At 52.3% G+C, this 19,159-nt stretch overlaps 1 protein-coding gene across 1 annotated transcript in view; it reads right to left on the reverse strand.

The window, feature by feature from the left end:
* Positions 1-6,620: 6,620 nt before the first annotated feature.
* Positions 6,621-19,159, reverse strand: part of ATP2B3 (ATPase plasma membrane Ca2+ transporting 3) — a 65,532-nt gene continuing 52,993 nt past the window's right edge. Inside the window, exons 39-40 of the mRNA XM_088834326.1 lie at positions 16,825-16,911; positions 6,621-7,252 (exon numbers count right to left, since the gene is read on the reverse strand). Of these exons, the coding sequence (XP_088690452.1) occupies positions 6,932-7,252; positions 16,825-16,911 (408 nt within the window). The 3' untranslated portion in view covers positions 6,621-6,931. The remainder of the gene's footprint in view (positions 7,253-16,824; positions 16,912-19,159) is intronic.

Here is a 19,159-nt window from a genome sequence, read left to right on the forward strand (position 1 = left end):
CTGAGATGCCCGGTATTTGCTCTGTAGCCTGTGCTGCCCTCGAGGTCTGTGGGTACCATCCAGACTTGATTTCTCCTCAGAGGCTCTCTAGGTGGAATTGCCCTTCCTACAACCTGAGGTGCCAAGGGCAGGCCCTCCAACACTTCTGGAAGGGCAAGATGACACAACTTGTGTCCATGTCACAATGGCACCCCCTAGAGGAGCCTATGTGACCTTCTTCTGCTGGGATGCTTGCAGGGCTTGGCAGTGATTCTGGTTGGTGAATGAACTTACATTTTGGAAGGAGGGGTTAAGGACTAGCATTTGAGATCAAGAAATCTAGATCTGACCAAAATGTATCTAGAAAGTTACAGATTTTTTTTAAAAAATGCCAAGATGGTGACTCTAGATGCAGAGTCTAGTTAATCTCTGGCCCAAATGTCCTTCTCCCTGGGAGAAAGGGTCCAGGCTCCACGTGTGCTGGTGGGACCGCCCTTCACCATGATAGTATGGGGCCTGGGAGACTGTCCCAGGCACTTAACTGCATTTCCGAGCTTGTCAACCAGGAAATGTGGGCTCTGGACACTGGCCACCGTGCCCTCTGGCACCCAAAGTTGTGGGAGCTGCTTGGCATGCCTGGGGTCCACTGGGTCGGGGGCATGAGGAGTCATACCTGGGTGCTAAATCAGGCAGCGGGGCTCCATTGAGTTATGAAGTGACTGTGTTATTTGGCTTCAGGGTGAAGGATCTGAGCCAAGGTCCCCTTTTCTACTTTGTCCTTCCTTTTGAGGACAGAATTGGTGCCCAAGCCCAGGGCCTGGGCTCTGAGTGTGGATGGTGGAGGGTGAGGGCCTGGCTGGGCTCTGAAGGTGGTTTTGGCTTTCTTGCCAGTCCTTTCCACCTTGTGCTTTCTAAAAAGCACCTTGCCTCCATCACCCCCTTTCTCCCCACAGGCTGGGTATAGCCCCCCATTCTGGGACTTGCCTGGCCTGCATTGACTAGCTCTGTCCTTGGTGTCCCCACTCCAGCTGAGAGCCACAGAGCTGAATTGGGTGAGCTCTGGGCTGCGGGGCTAACAGCAGCCTCTCTGGAGGTTTTGTGGCCCTAAGCTTCCTCTCAACAATTATCAGGTATAAGGCAAGTTCCTTTGTCTCAATGGGACTCAGTTTCCCACTGTGTAAATCAAGCAGGTTAGACCAAAACATTTCAGAATGTGATAGCTATTTTAACTCCCTCAACCCATGTGTGTTATCTGTCACACTGCCCTGGGGACTTAGGCAGTCACTGAGGGGTTGTCTCTGTGTGTTGTCATTGGAACAGAGGTAAGGAATGGTATTGGGACATATGTGATGCTTTTGAGGAATATGTGACATGGCCAGCTCTGCTCTGTAAGGACTGTTCAGTCACACAGTATGAATTAAAATCTGGTGCAGAGTGGTTTTCTTTTGTTTGCTTTGGCTTCCTGTTACTGAGGCTTTGTAAATTATAATAGGGATTAAAGAGATATGGTCTTCTGTCTTTTTTTAGGTTCAAAAAGGTCAATAATGAGAGATGAAGATTTTCTAGAACCCCAGCCCTCTGGGAACTTTTTAGTCCAGAGCACATCTTAATTAAAGTGATAAATCCCTTCTTGGCCTGTCCAGCCAGAGAAAGGAGGGGGCAAACCAGGTCCTCGAAGGGGCTCGGTCCATCTCTTCATCTCTTCTTTTGTAGCTGGGATGGGGTGTCTGGTGTCCCCCAAAGACATGGTCACGTCTAAGCCCCAGAACCTGCGGAGATGGGACCTTATTTGCAAATAGAGCCTTTGCAGTGTCATCAAGGTAAGATGTGATCCTACAGGAGTAGGGTGGCCCTCGTGTAATATGCCTGGTGTCCTTTATAAGAGAGAGAGAAAGACCCATACCAGGTGGAGACACAAGCTCATAGGAACAAGGCCCCATGATGATGCAGGCAGAAACTAGACCTATTTGTCTGTAAGCCAAGGACTGCCAGTGATGCCAGAAACTGGGGAAAGCTAGAATCTGCCTTCTGGCCTCCAGAACCAGGAGAGAAGAAAGGCCTGCTGCTTAGGTCCCCCTGAGTTCATGGCACCCACCCGTGTTCCCAGGCTGCTGGCTGATAAGAATGGCTCCCAGCTTTGTGAAGGGATGGGTGTTGTAGTACTTTCCCTGCCTCAAGGCGTTGGTGAATGACCAGTGTTTTGTTCTTTTTTTTTCTCTTGGCAACCTGAGTCGTATTTGCTCATTGAGGTCCACAGAAAAGAGAACTCAGATATAGATGAGTAATATCTCCCCAGAAGGCACAGATATCTTGATATGGTGTTTGGCCCAACCTCCACTGACTTCGCCTTCTTATTTGAGAGGACCTCGTGTATCAATGAAGCCAGAACTTCTTGCTATTCGTTTCTCTGCGGTTTGCTGCCATTTGCCTTTGGCCTTTTCTGGAAGTACGGCCCCAGGTGGTTGGGAGGGAGCTTAGGAGCCATTTTGCTTGTTTCTTGGCAGTTTCCCTGGAAAATGCTCCCTCTGGCACTTCCAAGTCTACCAGGGTGACGTGCACAGTGGAGGAATAGAAATACGAGGAAACAGGATGCAGGGACTTTCGGACTTGTTTCCACAGGAGTCATTTGCAAATCATGAGCCAGGGTTGCCCTCGTGGCTCTGCTGGTGGGGCAGAGGGGCTGAGCCATGCAGCCCGGCTGTCCCCAGGACAGATGTTTGCACAGCTGGCCCCAGCACAGATGTTCAGTGACACCTGATGTGTGAAGGCATGAATGGTGCAGTGACCCTCAGAGCCAGTGAATGAGGGCAATAATGGGCTTTCTTTCTATGGCTTTGGTTTAAAGTGGAAATCTGTGGTGGCAACCCTTGTACACTGCTGGGGGGAGTGGAAAAGGGTGCCATGGAAAACCGTCTGGCTGTTCCTCCAAAAAGTAAAGAGAAGTTTACCATAGGTGGAGAACAGTGTGGAGATTCCTTAAAAAACTGGAAATAGAACTGCCATACAACCCAGCAATCCCACTGCTGGGCATACACACCAAGGAAACCAGAATTGAAAGAGACACCCATACCCCAGTGTTCATCGCAGCACTGTTTACAATAGCCAGGACATGAAAGCAACCTAGATGTCCATCAGCAGATGCATGGATAAGAAAGCTGTGGTACATATACACAATGGAATGTTACTCAGCTATTAAAAAGAATGCATTTGAATCAGTTCTAATGAGGTGGATGAAACTGGAGCCTATTATATAGAGCGAAGTAAGTCAGAAAGAAAAACACTAATACAGTATACTAACACATACATATGGAATTTAGAAAGATGGTAACGATGACCCTATATGTGAGACAGCAAAAGAGACACAGATGTAAAGAACAGATTTTGGACTCTGTGGGAGAAGGTGAGGGTGGGATGATTTGAGAAAATAGCATTGAAACATGTATATTACCATATGTGAAATAGATTGCCAGTCTGGGATCGATGCATGAGACAGGGCACTCAGGGCTGGTGCACTGGGATGACTCTGAGGGATGGGATGGGGAGGGAGGTGGGAGGGGGGTTTAGGATGGGGGATACATGTGCACCCATGGCTGACTCATGTCAATGTATGGCAAAAACCACTATAGTATTGTAAAGTAATTAGCCTCCAATTAAAATAAATTAATTAAAAAAAAGATTACCAAAGGATCCAGCAATTCCACTTCTGGGTATCTACTGAAAAGCAGTGAACACAGGAGCTCAAACACATATGCGTACGCCCATGTTCACAGGTGCGTGGTTCACAGAAGTTAAAAGGTAGAAGGAACCCGTGTCCATCGATGCATGCCTGGATGAAGACAACATGGTCCAACCCCACAATGGAGTGTGATTCAGCCTTCAAAAGACACCCGCTACAACACGGCTCGACCGACAAGCGTGATGGTCAGTGAGAGAAGCCAGACACAAGGACAGACCCCATATGACTCCACTGGTATGAGGTGCCTAGAGTCGTCAGACCCTAGACAGAGAGTAGGATGGGGGGGCATGGGCTGGGGGAGGAGATGTTGGTGTCTAATGGGGACAGAGTTTCCATGGGGGAAGATGCACAGTTCTGGGGATGGCCACACACCCACGTGAATGTACTTAATGCCACCAACCTGGACACTTAAAAATGGTCAAGATGCTAAATGTGATGTTATTTGTACTTTGCAGCAGTGAAAATAAAAAGACACCATCTGCATGTGTGCCAGGGTTCTGGCATTTGGGTGGTATTCCCCACCCCACCCACCTCTGAGGATGCTAGTCTGGACATTCAGGTGAGGCCCTTCCAGGTCAAGACCATTCAAGCCTGACCACACAGAACAGGTGAGCCAAGCACTCCCTTCCATTAGGATCAGCAAGGTGGCTGCACCCCTGGGAACCCTGCTGTTCCTGGGGCTCACTGCAGCTTGATGAAGGGGAGAACACCACCTCTCTAGCTTCAGAGGAGAATTCACCAAATAATAAATCACACACATTACCCAGAGTGAGATTGTAGGAGCACTGCATTTTTTTTTTAATATACAGAAATTTTGGTCTAGTCTTAAAATTAGGAAATTCAACTACAGACTTTAAATTATGATGCATCTGTGGTCTTCCTCATTAAGTTATTTTTGTTCATCCTTTTTAACAGGCAGATAAAAATGTAAAACAGATTTAATAACTGAACACAGTTGACCAAGCCATTCCATATAAGATAATGCTCTAGAGAGAGGGGCTTCCCAGTGAGACAGGGCCCCCTGGTCTGAAGACGCACAGAAACGAGAGCAGTGGTCTGCACCCCACACGCCGTGGAAAGGCACCCGGGGACTAAACGGTCACCGAGCACAGGAGGTGACTGGATAGCAGCAGTGAGGCTTGCGTGATATGTCACCCATGTGTCCTACCAGTGTGTCTACAACAGAGGATGGAAAGAATCCTGTGAGCGTAGTGTTCTGCGTGCATCTTCTTCCGTTTCAACATTTCCAATTTGAGTTCTTGTTTAAGAACACCCAGACCCGTGACAAATTAAGTTGCCCTGTTTGTTGTTGTTTAAACAAGGACATTGGGGAACAATTTACAAATGGGTAACATTCTCAATGTGCCCTTTGGAAAAAAGGGATGGCTTTAAGTTATCTGTAGCTGGCATTGTAAGTGGGATTTGCCTTTCTAACCAAAATTCCTTGGCCCGAGATATGACTACTCCTGCTCAGGGGTGACATGGCATTATGTTAACAGTGGGGACTTGAGCGTGCTTGGGACGCCACCCATCCAGACGTGCACAGACACAGGTGGAGGTCAGGCCAGCACTGGCCAGGGGCGGTGGGATGGGCCTGGGATGGGCGAACCAGCCTTGCCAGTGGTCTAGCCAATGCCTCTCCGCCTCTCAGCTCCCAGCTCTCCCCCAGCGGCTCAGGTCCCAGGCCCCAGCCACAGGCTGTGGTTGGACCCCAACCTCCATGCAAAATGGGAGACAGAATTTACATATCAGAAATTCGAGGAAAACTGAGGGCATGCTGGGTGCCTACACTGCCAGGAGAGGCCCCCAAGGGAACTGTCCAGGGAACCCAGGCCCAGTTCAGCTTCCCACCTTTGCAATTACAGCCATAGAGACGAGGTACCATCACCCCCAGGGGTTTGGCATCCCCAAGGTCACTGTAGGTGGCTGCAGACCCAAATTCATGCCCTCATGTGTCATAGTTATCCTTGAGCGAGAAGACCAGGGTCAGGAGAGTGCTTTGGCGAGGGGTGACTGAGAACTGATACCAGTCTGTTTAGGGGCACCTCAGCGACTTCTTGGCATTCTCCAAACCAGAGTGGGAGTCCAGCTGGAGGTGCTGATGGGGACTGAGGTCTGCGCTGTGGCCGAGTCAGTTCCTCCTGGGTTTGGTCCCTCTCTGCTTTCTTTCTTACTCTGCATTCAGCCCCACCTGCATCTGCAGACCTGGCTCTCCTGGATTGTCCCCAGGAGGTTGGGCACGTCCAGGGCCGAGCTTCGTGCTTTTGAAGTTGGAGATGCAGACAAAGAAAACCCACCCACTGGCCAGAATTCAGGACTTAGACAATTGGAGTTCGAGCCAAAGGAAACCAAAAGCAAAACTCCCCCTTCTACCTACTGGAGGGGGATCATTCTCAATAATACTTTGGTATTTTCCTTTCAAAGAACAATTTTGACTTTTTTTTCCTCTATAGGCAGGGGTCTCAAAGTGCAAATGTTCCCAGTGTTCTGATTTGCGCCTGCCTTCCTTGACCTTCCTTACTGCTCCCAGGAACTGTGCTGGGAGGATGGGGGATGTAGGGGACTTGCAGGGGAGGAGCAGTGAAGGGGGGTCCCAAGCAACCAAAAGGAGATTCTTGCAGTCTAGTTCCCTGAAAATAACAACCGATCCTGGCACAATAAATAATGAAATTTCAAAATGCAAATACTGGATAAAAGGAATGGAAATATCATGCCGGTAAGTAGTTCCTTATTCTTGAGATATGCATCTGATCCTCTGTGTGCACGCACACGTATATACACACACACGGGGCTATGCACACACGCACATACAGACCAACTGCACCCATCCTGGGGAGGGGGTGCTGGGCTGGTGGGCTGTCTGGGTGAGAGCATCCTTCCTGCAGAGTGGCGCTCCCCTGTTGAAACTGTTGATCCAATTGCTCTGCAGTGAGTGCTCCCCCCAAAAAACGACAAGGAGACCTCTGTCCCACCGCAGGGCCCAAACAGTGAACATCTGGTGGAATGACAGTGTTCATTTAAAAAAGCTTCCATAGAAAAAGAGGGGGACACACAACTCTTCTTACTCTCTGATCTCTCCTTCCTCCTCCTCCCCCTCCTAGAATCGACTGGTTTCAGGCAAGGGTGGTCGGGCATCTTCAACAGTCCTCTCAGCCCGTGACCCCGCCCGTCCGAGTGCGCGTGTGTGCATGGTGCGCGTGCCCAGAGCAGTCCTGCTTAGAGGGACGTCTCCACGCTGTGGAGCGGGCTCCCGGGTCTGGAAGAAAACAGTGACGAGGTAGCTGACTTGGTGCCGCGCGTGGTCAGGTAGACGCCGCTGTCTATGGCATTGTTGTTCTGGTTGGGGGAGGGTGGAGGTGGGGCTCGCAGGCGTTCCTCATTCTCATCCACGTCTGTGTCGTCAATCAGCGGGATGTTGTGGGTGTAGTCATTGATCAGAAACTCGGGCGTCGCCATGAAGTTATGGATGGAGGTCTTGGATTCTGGTTTCTCCAGGCCTTCATAGAGGGAGCTACGGAACGCTTTCACCACCCGAATCTGGAGGGGGACGGGGGAGGGGAGGAAGGAAGAAGGAAGGAGACCATGAGCAGCGGCTGGCGCTGCCAGTCGTGCCCACATCCATGGCAGGGGTCACGCATGACAAACATTGGTCTTTTGGAAGAGAACGGTCAGAGCCCTCTGCCTGGGTGCGCTTACCTCCCATCACCTGACATGCATGCAGGACAAATGGAAGATATTCTGGAACTCAAGAGCAATGGATGCAGTGGACTGCTGGCTACACTGGTGAGGGGGAGGAGGTTGCGGGGGCGGGGAAGGAGACCGGGAATTCCAACATGGGAGCCGAGAAAGTTGACTGGGAAAAGGGAATGTGATGGGCCCTGGGCTCTCTACTTTCTCTTCCTGAAGAATCTGGAACTTTCTGGTGTGAAAAAAGTCCCCAGCCTCTGGGCATATGGCAGGCCTTTCTTGAGTGGGACCCCTCTGGCTTCTCTAGGTCCTCTCCTCTGTCCCCCAGCTCCCATGCCTCAGTGACCGCCCCTCTTTCTGGAAACTTCCATGACACTGCCCCTTTGTGGCCCTCCTACCTCACTAGTTTCTCTGTTTCCCTCTCCTCTCCTCTTCCTTACTCTGTCCCAGGGTGCCTAGAGCGCTGGCCTGTCCCTGTCCACACTGCCAGGCCAATCTCTTGGCCCTGGCCACATCCCAGGGCTCATCTGGGACTGTGGCTCAGGCCCCTGCCAGTCCCCCATCTGGAGGTACCCAAGATGGAAAATGGCTCCACTTTTGATTTCTACCCACCAAGCCTGTCCTGCTCAGATGCCCAGCATTTGACCAGGTCATCACTTCCTTTCACAGACCCTTTGCAGTGTGCTTCTAACCCGCCCCTCTAGCCTTTCTCACCCTCCTTTTCAGTCTCCAAGATACACAACTTCTTTCAGTCCCTGGAATCTGCCATATTTGCCCCGTTCTCAGGTTCTCTGGCCACCCCACTGACATCTGCAGGCCTCAGATCAGCACAAGGGTCCCCAGGAAAGAGCTTCCCACAATGCCTTGCTCCCCTGCTACCACAGCTCCAGATGCATTCAGACAGCCTTGAGACCCACAACTCCTGCAGGCCTAGCCCCTCGGCTTCTGCTGGTGGCCCTGCCTTCACTTCCACACGTGCTCAAGTCTCATCGAGTCTACAAGCTGCAGAGCTGCTGCCTTTCTCTGCTCCTTCCTTGGGCCCCCAGCCTGGCCGCCCTCATGCTTCTAGAAGGCAGAATGGATGGGAAACCCTCAGCCCCCATGCTAACCAGCTGGCCCTGTGCTGAGATTCAGAGGCCAGACCCTTCCTATGTGAGTGAATGGACACATGTCAGCTCTAAAGCTACTTCCAAGTCCAAGCATTTTGTCTGGCTGTGTTGGAGGGCGGAGCCGTGTAGTTTCCACAGGGACTTGGACCACAAGTGAAAAGTACTTGCTCCCTGGCCCTTCACAGGACAACTTCACTGCCCCCTGGTTGTGACCATGAATCCCACTGTTAACAATGAGTCCTTTGCTGCCCTCTAGTGTCTGGACACCAGGGCTGGCATTGCCCAACCAAACTCAGCGCTCCATGATCAAACCAGATTAAACCAGGAGAACCTCACAGTTAAGTGCCAAGAAATGAGCCACACTGCGCCATCAAATTGGAATTTTCTAATTGCATATCTTAAATCCTGTGAGGATTTTCTTGGAATTTGGTGAAAACCCATCTTCTGGCTGCTAGATGGCCATCATTTGTTGTTGTCGGCTCCTTCATTCCCCAGACTGGTTTCTGAGACAGGGCTGACACCAAAATTGAGTGTCATTTTGACCTTTTTAATGAAAAGGAACAGTTCACCTTTTGTAGCCATGGCAGATGTGGCCTCATCATTTGGGGCTTTTCTGGTGCCAGGACTGTGGGAGAACTACGGGCAGCTTCCTGGCTGCATGGTCATGCTGGAGGACTTGGTTTGGCTCTCAGCCACACCCCCAAGCCACAGAAGCAGGAGCAAGTGGCAACCTGCCACCCTCAACCCTGGTGGCCTTTGTGGTATGTTTACCAGCAGTCATCTGGTGCCCTGGCCACCTCCTTTGCCCTCCCTTGGACCTGGGTCGTGTGATCAGGCCAGGCCTCTGCTCAAACTCACCCTCAGTTCTCCCAGTCCACCCTCGCCAGGGCCGTCCTCCTGGCTGTACTCAAAGACTCACTTGAATGCCCGTCACTAGCCTTCTTTGCTGCCTGGTGCCGAAGCCTGGCACAGAGCAGATGCTCAGTCACCAACACGAGGTGCCAGGGCTGCCCACTCAAACATGCGCCTCTGGCTCAAGTCAACCTGAGTGTCTTTACAGCTGACCGTGAGTCAACTTCCCTCCAGCTTCCGTTTCCCTGTATCCCAGTCTTGGGCTCTTAACAAATGGCTTGAGATGGGTCTTACAATGGGGTGTTTTCAGGCCACCTCCCACCAAAGGGCACAGCCAACCTATGGCACATGGGTTTGGTGGGAACTGGGAAGACAGAACCACCCTGGAGGCCTGGGCTCACACCCAGGGGCCTGAGGATGTCCCCATGGTGGAGTTGGTGCCTCCCTGTGAAAGCCCGGTCACAGCCAAGTGTGTTCAGCACCCTGCCCTAGCTCCTCTCCTGTCCTGGGACTGTCCCAGAGGCCAGGGCAAGGCCCTCAGGTCACCTCTCCATCTTGAGAACCCCAAAGGGATGTCACTGTGCTCAAGGCTGCTAGTGTTGCCCACAGCTTACAGCCCAAGTCGATGCCATCAACATCCCCTGTACCACGACCACCTGCAGCCAAAGCCCACCCTTCCTGGCACCTGCTGCCCCTGCACCTCCTGTGGATGGCTAATAGGCCTCTTGAACCGAAGGAGGTCCTGGAGGGACCCCCAGCCTTGCCTCTGCCGACCCTGCCCCTTGCCTCATGTTCCCATCCAGGGGGCAGGGCTCTGGCTGAATCTTAGCGGCACCCAGCACTGTGACCCCGGGGCCGAACATCAGTGTGTCCTCTGGCCCCTAGTTCTCAAAACTTTCCCCAGTGGAGCCCTTCCCATCTCCATGGCTGCAGCTGTTTTCCCCAGGGACGACAGCCCCCAAGCACAGAGATGCCGGGGGCCAGGCCCTTGGATCTTCCCTGGGCCGCCCCAGGGGTCTTCCCTGTCTCCGTCCCTTTCGTCTGACACTGAGTCAGGCCTTGCCCTTGTGTCTAGCAGGTGAGGACTCCACACATCCCAGCAGCTGCTAAGGCAGCTCTGGGTCCTACCATGGTGGCACTCAGCCCAATCTGTGCGGTGTGGGACACCCCCCACAAGTCCAGGTGAAAGAAAGACATGAAAAGCACCAGCCAGAGAAGAGGACTCCTAGGTTAGGGCAGGCCTGGCTGGGGCTGGATGCCATCCTGCAGTTTCTCGCCCCATCTCTCCTGAGACCCTTCGCAACCCCCACCTCCTGGCATCTGAGAACCGCCATTTTTTCTTCATTGCCTGGACATGCCGTCCGGCCATCTCCCTGTCCTTCATCTAGGTTACTCTTTGCCCCCTCTCGGTAGCTGTGGCTACACAGGACCCCAGCTTCATTTGGCTCTGTTCTTTTCCGCCCCTTGCTCTCCATGCCAACCCCTGTTTCCAGGCTGGACACCGGGTCATCCGGGCCTTTTCTCACCCACGTCCATGCATCTCCTGGGTGCTTCTAGCCACTGGTCTGGTAAGGAGGACCCATCTCTATGTCCATACTCAGGGCTCTGCCTGCTTCCTCAATTTTACCTCCCACTCCCACATCTCCTCCCTCGTCTGGCTGTTGCCACTCTTGACCTCCGCTCTCTCTTGGCATGAAAGCCTGAGCCATGTTTTCAAACAAATACAAGTCAGACCGAGTCACACCCTCCAGTGCTCCAGACCCTTCAGTAGCCCTGTCTCCCTCAAAGGAAAAGTACTGCCAAGGCCTGCCTCGGGCCATTGTCTTCCTCTTCCTCCTTTACTTTCAGCAGCCCCCTGGCTCTTCCTCAAGCGGGACACTCCTGCCTTAGGGCCTTTGCACTGGCTGTTCCCTGTGTCAGGAAGGCTCTTCCCCAGGGAGACTTATGGCTCCCCTTTGCGTTTTTCCATGTGTAGCTGCAACATCCACCCATCTTCCTCAGCAGCCCGGCACTTCTTCGGCCTCCTTTCCTCCCCAGCACAGTTCACCTTCAAACACCTCACACATATATTTACTCTGTTTCCTGTCACTGGAACATAAGAGCCCTGAGGGCAGGGGGCCCACACGGACTGGCACATGTCTCCCATCATAGCTCCCCCAACCAGCACTCTCCACCCGTGTTGCTCAGAACAGTTAGCCTGAGTGTTCCACAGGGCCATCACACCTGCCCCCTTTCCCCGCCTAGACTTTTCTTCCACTAGATCATCCCATCAGCCTTGTCTCCTCATTTGGAACTCCACTCACAATCCACCCTCTAAGAGGCTGTCTCTGACAACCTTTATCCCAAACAGCGCCCCTAACGTTTCTCTTGTTCTCCTTCCTTTTGTTCTGAGGCTGGTGAGCATCTGCACTGAGCACAAGCTTACTTCTTTATTGTCTGCCGCCTGGGGCCTGCCTTCTTCTCACCCTGAGCTCCTTGAGCAGGGACGGGCTCCTAACTGGCAGGACCACTGGGGCCACATGGAGGAGGGGTGCCTGTGTCAGACTCTGCCATGGGGCCATGCTGCTGATGAATAGTTGGGGCCTGAGGAGGCAGGGTTTTGATGGTCACAGCTGAAATTGAATTTTAATCACTGGAGTTTGCAATGGAGGTGCTGGTGGAGGCGGGGAAGGGCCATGAAAGCAGACAGGATGGTGAAGGACTGAGGGAACACCTACCCTATTAAAGGAAAAGAAAAGGAGAGAAGAGAAAACTAAAAGCAATGACAACAGTCACAATAGAAACTGGGCCTGACGCCTTCTGTCCTGTGGGATGAACAGGCCCTGGGGGGTTGACATCCTCTCTACCCTCTGCTCCTGTTTCAGCATGAGGCTCACAGAACTCAGAATTCTTCCGGCCAACTCCTGCCCTGTCTTGCTCTACTCCCTGAAAGCCTGTACATGATTGATGGACATGCCTGGCTCTGGACCAACCGCTAATCCAGAACTTTCTGTAGGAGGAAGGAAGCTGGCAGCTTCCCTGGCATTGGGGCTTTGGATTTAGAGCAAATTCTGAACACAGCAGCCGGGGAGAGCCATGAGGCCTCCATGAACTTCAGGTTCTCAGTTCCCAAACCCTCCCCATAGGCATGAAGGTAAATCATGACTTGAAAGCAACACAAAGACATATAAGGTGATGGAACCACAGTTGAGGGGACAGCAAGGGGAAGGTTCCCTTTCCTCAACCATGGAATTAAGAGATGTGAAAATGCAAACTCCAGAGTTGGACCTTTCACCGAGGTACTGAATCTTAAACAAAAGACATGGATTTGTGGGTGTTGGCCAACTGAAAATGCTGGTGGCTGGTGAGGTTGTGAAGATTACCCCCCATTCTGTGGGCATGTGTGTGTGCCCAGGCCTGGGACAGTCCAGCCTCAGTGGCTGGCATCAGCACAACATTGCAGTTAATTGACCCAGGCATGGAGAGTCCTGGGCTTTTTGGGAGCTTGGCCTTGCCTCTCACCCCAGCCATCTCCAGCTTCAGGATCTCAACTAAGTCTCTTGATCTGTCTCAGCCCTGGCTCCCAGCCCCTGGAGTTGGCCTGGAAGTGCCTACTGGGAAGGGCTCCAGAGCAGGGCTTCCAGGATCGGCCATAGGCTTTCAGCTGGTGTGTGCTTTTGGAATTGCCTGCAAGGTCCTTCCACGTGGTAGGGCCCCTAGCTGCATGAAGGCTTGGGCAGGGTTGATACTGTTCCTGGTGTGGAGACAGTGTGCACACTGTCAAAAAGCCAACTGCAAATGCCAATACACTATTCCCAGAAACCCACATGGGCAGAGTTGGCTCGAAACCAATGGATTTCCTGAGAAGAAAGCAAACTCCAGCAAATGAGACAGCTTTCACTTGCAAGACTCCTTCCTCCATCCTCCATGGGGCTGCCTTAACTACTGCTCTGTGAGCGTGTGAGGAGCATGTCTCCCTGCTCTCCAGAAGGGCGTGTCCATGGAAGACCCAAGGCCCCGCCTAGCTGGGCTTTGCCAAGTTGGATGGAATGTTTTCAAGTTGCAAACACCAATTAAAATTAAACAATTGCCATGATATGTTTCTGGCACAGTTGATGAGAACAAAACCGCCCTGAGGCAGTCCTTCTGGCCACATCTGACCAAACTCACAAGCTGCCCCTGCGACAGTAAACATTGGAGTATAGACGGCTGGGCTGATGTGGAATGGGCTTTGCATGTGTGGCTGGGGAGGGCCTGGGGTGTGTCTGTGTGTCCCCCCTCACACCTGGGGACAGTCACCTGGCACCCTGGGCTTGCTGCTTATAAATAAACCTGAGTGAATAGACACTCCCTGTCTGGCTCCACCTTGGGCATCCTGACAGCCAGCATTATTGTGTGAGAGTGTCATCAGGGCAGGAATGGGGGTGACTGACACACTAACAGAGGATAGGATTTCACACCCCTTTCATTTCCAAAAGACTGAAGGTGGTTAGTAAAGGATGCATTTCCCTAAGCTACTCATATGGGTGGCCTCAAGGCCAAGCATGGCTGAAGTCCTGTGAAATGAAGTGGCAGGCCAAGAATGAAATGGCTGTGGTGGGGCAGCCACTGAGCCAGGCAGGAGAAACGGCTGAGTGAGCAAGGAGGAGGCAGCCAAGGCCATTGTGGAGCTGAGAGGTCATTGCCTGTGACCAGGGGTGTGGGGACCGAGTTAGAACTCCTGAATCCAGGAGCAGCAAAGACCCGCATGCACATATGGGTATGAAAAGCCCGGCTGGGGGGGCGGGTCAGAGGTTGACTAGGAAGCATGGGTGGCTGTGAATGTGGGCACGTTGAGCCCCAAGGATCACTGCATCTCTAGCCTCCCCCCAAACACCCTTTGGAAGCATTCTCCTCCCCTTCAGATTCTGAGGACTCTCTGGTCACTTCTTCCATTGATGTTACATGCCAGGACCTGCGCTGGGTGATCTGTGTCATGTTTCATTCTGGCCTTCAGGCTCCTTGTCCACACCCTGAACTGGGCCTTCCACCTAGAGAGCCCGAGGTTCTCCGTAGAAGTGACACTGGGCTGAGACTGGCTGTGGTGCTCAGGACGAGGCGCGGCCTGGTCAAGTGGTGGGCAAGGAGGACAGGAGCCTTCCTGAAAGAGCCAGGTTTTCCCGAGGAAACCTAGTGCCCCGTGACCACTGGTAAGTTCTGAGAGAGAGAGAGAGAGTGAAGGCCTGGGGCTGTCCTTTGCTCCACCAGGCCTTCCCCTGATTTGCATGATGCGGGTGCCAGGCTTGGTGATTTCTCAGGGTCTTTGAAGCGCAGACTGGGAACCAGTTCAGAGTTCCAAGCCAACCTGCCACGCGGTGATGGTGGGAAGAAGAGGTTTTGGTGGTCAGTATCTGGAATCTGGAATGTCCCCTGGTGTCACCTGGTCCTCCATCCAGCATCTTCCTCTGCAGAGGGGTCCTTTCCGAGGTGCTGTGCCTTTGAGGCCGCCCCTTGTGAATCAGAACATCAGAACCCTCCGCAGGCTGAAGGCACTCATCTCCCAGTGGCACAAGGTGTGGAAGGGACAGCGAACCTTCTTCTGGCCAGGAGCTACTTGGGTCCCTCTCAAGTGGCTCCTACTCTGCACTGCTGGGCTCGCAGCAGTGGGAAGGGGGTGTGGCATGTGGCCGCAGAAAGGAGGAAGGTGCTAGGAGCCAAGGAAGACACAAGAGAGACACTGCCCCAAGGGAGGAAGCTGGAAGCACCCAGACAGACAGGCAGATGGACAGACAGACAGAGAGAAAGCACAGAGAGAGATGGCAAAGGAACACATGGAGGAAGTGGGGCAGGGGGAGGGCAGCGGCTGCCCAGTGGGCCCTGGCCAAGCCTCCTGTCAGTCTCCCTGGGTGGAGTGGTGGCAACTCCCCTGTGTGATGAGGCTGGAGCTTTCCAGCTCACCCATGAGGGCCATCAGCTAGTATTTGTGGCTCAGGTGGGTGTCTCAGTGAGCATTCAAGGTAGCCGGACGTATGTGTGGCCTGTTGGATGGAGAATGCATTTGTGCGTGTATGCGTTCACATGTGTGACATTTCCAAAGGGGACAAAGTGACCCCAGTGGGGACCAGTGCAACCCACATCCCTTCCTTAAAGGGCAGAGTGGCCTGAAATGACGGCTTAAGCAAGAGGAGGGACGCCCTCCACTGGGGACCTCTCACCAGTTCCTAAAAAAAGAAAAAAAAAGAAGAAGAAAACAAACAAACAAACCCAAAACCATAAAGAAACTACAAGACAAAAGAAAAAAAGGAAAAGAGAAGAAATCAAGGTAAAATGAAATCCCAGAGTCTGATGGGAAAAGCATAGTTAACGACTCCTGTCTGTGGGGAGTGGTGTGTTCTCAGAGTGAGGGCTGCCAGGCCCCACTGGAAGGAAAGGAAAGAGGCTCATACCTGAGGGTTCATGTTTTGTTTTTTAACATGTCAAGTTTGTTATGAGAAGTAGGTGACCCTGGGTGGGGGGGCATACATGGTTCCTTGCATTGTCGTTCGGGGGACCATGGAGTAGTGGATTCAATGGTCCAATGGCCTTCCCTTTGTCTTTGTAAAGAAATGTGAACAAATGTGGAAGTTTCTACCTCTTCAGGACCGCCCCTGGGTTCCTTTCTAAATGTGATGACATGGCGGGAAGTTTTCAGTGGAATGTATAGCAAGGAATCAATGTCTCCCAACTTCTCGAAGGAAGGAGGACAGAGAGTACGGGCCAGATCAGGTAAAGACCTTCCAATCCTGAAGCCTGCTTGGAAAGAGCAAAGATTCATTGGGGACAAATGGAAATGTGGCTGAGGGTGGATTTGGGGCATGAGAAGGGCTCCTGGGGACACCTCTGATGCCTGGTGGCTCAGGTCTACTGCTTTTGGAAACCACCTCAAGGAGCGTTCTGGAAGCTGTTTCTTTAGTCCCCAGTGGGTGGGCTGGGTTCTTCCACTGTGAAAGACGATGCAAAGGCTTCTCCTTCGAGTCCCGGTGATGGCCCTGAGCCCGTGTACCAGCCCCACAGAACACTGACCAAGTGCCCACCAAGTCCCCAACGCCACCAGAATATGGCCTAAGTTCGTGAAGAACCATCAGCAAAGGCAGACCAGTTCAAGAAAAGAAAACCAATGACAGAAGGAGCACTAAACAAAAATAAAATAAAATAAACCAAACAAAGAAAAGAACGAAGGTCCAGCAGGGCCATGGATTCAATACATTTCATAAGAGGCTATGGCTTTGGAGCGACACACCGTCTGGTGGGAAGGACTGAAGGGGGCAATAAAGAAAGAACGGAAAAGCCACGGTGCGCAGAGGATGCAAGACTGGAAAAAAAAGAGAAGGAAGAGTTGGAGGCTTTTTCCTCCCCAGAGATGCCATTTATGAGAGAAAAGGGGACTCAAGACTCACTCCCAGCGGCACTGGTGGGATTGGCAGCAGAGAGAATTACGTGAGTAGGGGTAGAAAGATTGGTTACGTCATGGAGCTGGCTGAGGACCGAGGACCGCCGGCGCACAGCACCCTGAAATGAACCGCTTCTCTTGAAGGTACTCACTACCTCCATCTGTGGGAGAGAAAATGAGATAAAGGTTGGCTTGCACTGTGGTCCTGGGGACCGCACGGGGGTGGGGCTGGGTGGGGACAGGGACCACGCTGGGTGCATATCGTGACAGCAAAGCCTCATGGGGGTCGCCATGGTGCTTCTGACGGGACCGTGGCCGAGGCCCTTGGCCTCTGTGTCATCCATCAAGAGACGGTTTGCTTAGTGAATGATTCGGGCTCAGAAGACTTGTGGCGCTCGGGGATTAGTGATGGATCGGGTGCACCACAAACGATTTTAGGGAGAGCCATTTGCATTCACGATATGCTCATTGCAAGCCACTTGTCAATAAATACCTGTGTCTGGCAACAGTTTGTTATCCTAGGTCAGTAGTGCTCAACTTTTTTGCTGCCCCAGCACACCTGAGGGATGTGACATGCTCCCATTAGGAATGAGCTTGTGGATGGTGGGGACAGCTGCCCTTCCCCACCCGTCCTTGCTTACATGGCTCTAACATCACTCTGCTTCTGTGGCTCATCCAAGTGACTGAGGGGTACTCAGAGGGAAATCTCAATGGAAGAATGGATTTTACAAGAGGGGGAGGGGTTTTCTCAAAGCCCCCTTTGTCTTATCAGAACACCTACCCGCAGAGCCACAGGCAGGGTGGGAGGAAAATGGAGAGCTAGGTCTGGGGAGCAAAGATGGCTTTGGCTTTGACCCTCACCCTTTAAGCTTCCAGGGAGCCTTTGGGAAAGAAGAGCCATGGGGGTGAACTTGTCAGAGACACAGTGTCTTCGGATTTACCGACCCTGCCTTTGGTTGGCAGGGGGGCTGGGGGTGGAGCAAAGTCAAGCATGGGTTTCCAGGTAACTGTGGGTAGGTGGGCACTATGAATGTCCCGCCATCAGAAATCTATGTGTCTAGATTCTGGGACGCCAGCCTGCTGTGACGCACTTGGGGTGCTTCTTAGGGAATGACCTCTTGGTCGGGCTGTGTGTGTGTGTTTATGGAATTTTTTGGTGTTAGAAAGTGGATCCGATTTCTAGAAAGTGCCTATCTAGAACTATTTCTAGAGAGTTCACTGGATGATGTCAGCAGTATGCATTTTTGGAGCCCAGAGCACACTGGCTGCCTGCTCCCAAGCCCCAGGTGGCTACGTGGTAGCCATCAGGGTCCGTGATGTGTCTGACATAGGGCCAGCCTCTAGGAAGAAGGCAGCTTGACTGCTCGGACTCCCTCCACCCCAACCACAATGAAGACGTCCATCATTTCAACCCTTGGATGAAATAAGACAGACTTATTGTTGTGTGCTCACTGCTGAGTGCCCATGGGGCTGGCACGGTGCTGAGCGCCCCAACGCACTGAAGAAAGATGACCCATGCCATGATGTTGCCGTCTCTTTCTATTTCTTCCCTAGGTTGAGATGTTTCTAAGGTTACAGAGCTAAGTCTGTCTCAAGAGGGGACTCTTACTGTGGAAAAGGCAACAAAGGAAGGAAAAAATGCCTTTCCTGTCTCTGATTTGGCCTCTCCAGGTGGTGTCCCGATGGGATGATGGTATCAGTCAAAATACCACATCATTTTCCCCTTGCACCCAGCCCATCCCAGAAGACCCCACACTGGGCCAGGAACAAGGCACAGTCAGTGCTGAAGTTTCTCTTTGCTTTATAATGGAATGCAAAATAGACCATGTCATGAGTGCTTCAAAAAGCTCCAAGTCCTTAGTTTTGAGGACTCATTCTGGAATGAGGGCTTCCCTGGTAGCTCAGCTGGTAAAGAATCCACCAGCAATGTAGGAGACCCCAGTTCAATTCCTGGGTCAGGAAGATGCCCTGGAGAAGGGGTAGGCTACCCACTCCAGTATTCTTGGGCTTCCCTGGTGGCTCAGATGGTAAAGAATCCGCCTGCAATACGGGAGACCTGGGTTTGATCCCTGGATCAGGAAGATCCCCTGGAGAAGGGAATGGCTACCCACTCCAGTATTCCTGCCTAGAGGATTCCATGGTCAGAGGAGCCTGGCGGGCTACAGTCCATAGGGTTGCAAAGAGTCAGACACGACTGAGTGACTAAGCAGAGCACTACACATTCTTCAATGATGTCCCACCTGGCTGGTGCGCTGCCATTATGGGTGGGCAGAAGGTTAGGAAAGGCCTCCATTTAGCAACATAAAAAGTTGTAGTGGCCTCTGAAATCTTGGGAGCAATTCTGTATTTTTCAAAAGTCAGGAATCTAAGGCTGGCTGCCTGGACAATGGTTCTCTTGGCTTGGGGTGT

The sequence above is a fragment of the Moschus berezovskii genome, chromosome X (assembly GCF_049115385.1).
Source record: "Moschus berezovskii isolate FMDL1 chromosome X, NW_MosBer_1.0, whole genome shotgun sequence".
In the NCBI taxonomy this organism is placed as follows: Eukaryota; Metazoa; Chordata; class Mammalia; order Artiodactyla; family Moschidae; genus Moschus; species Moschus berezovskii.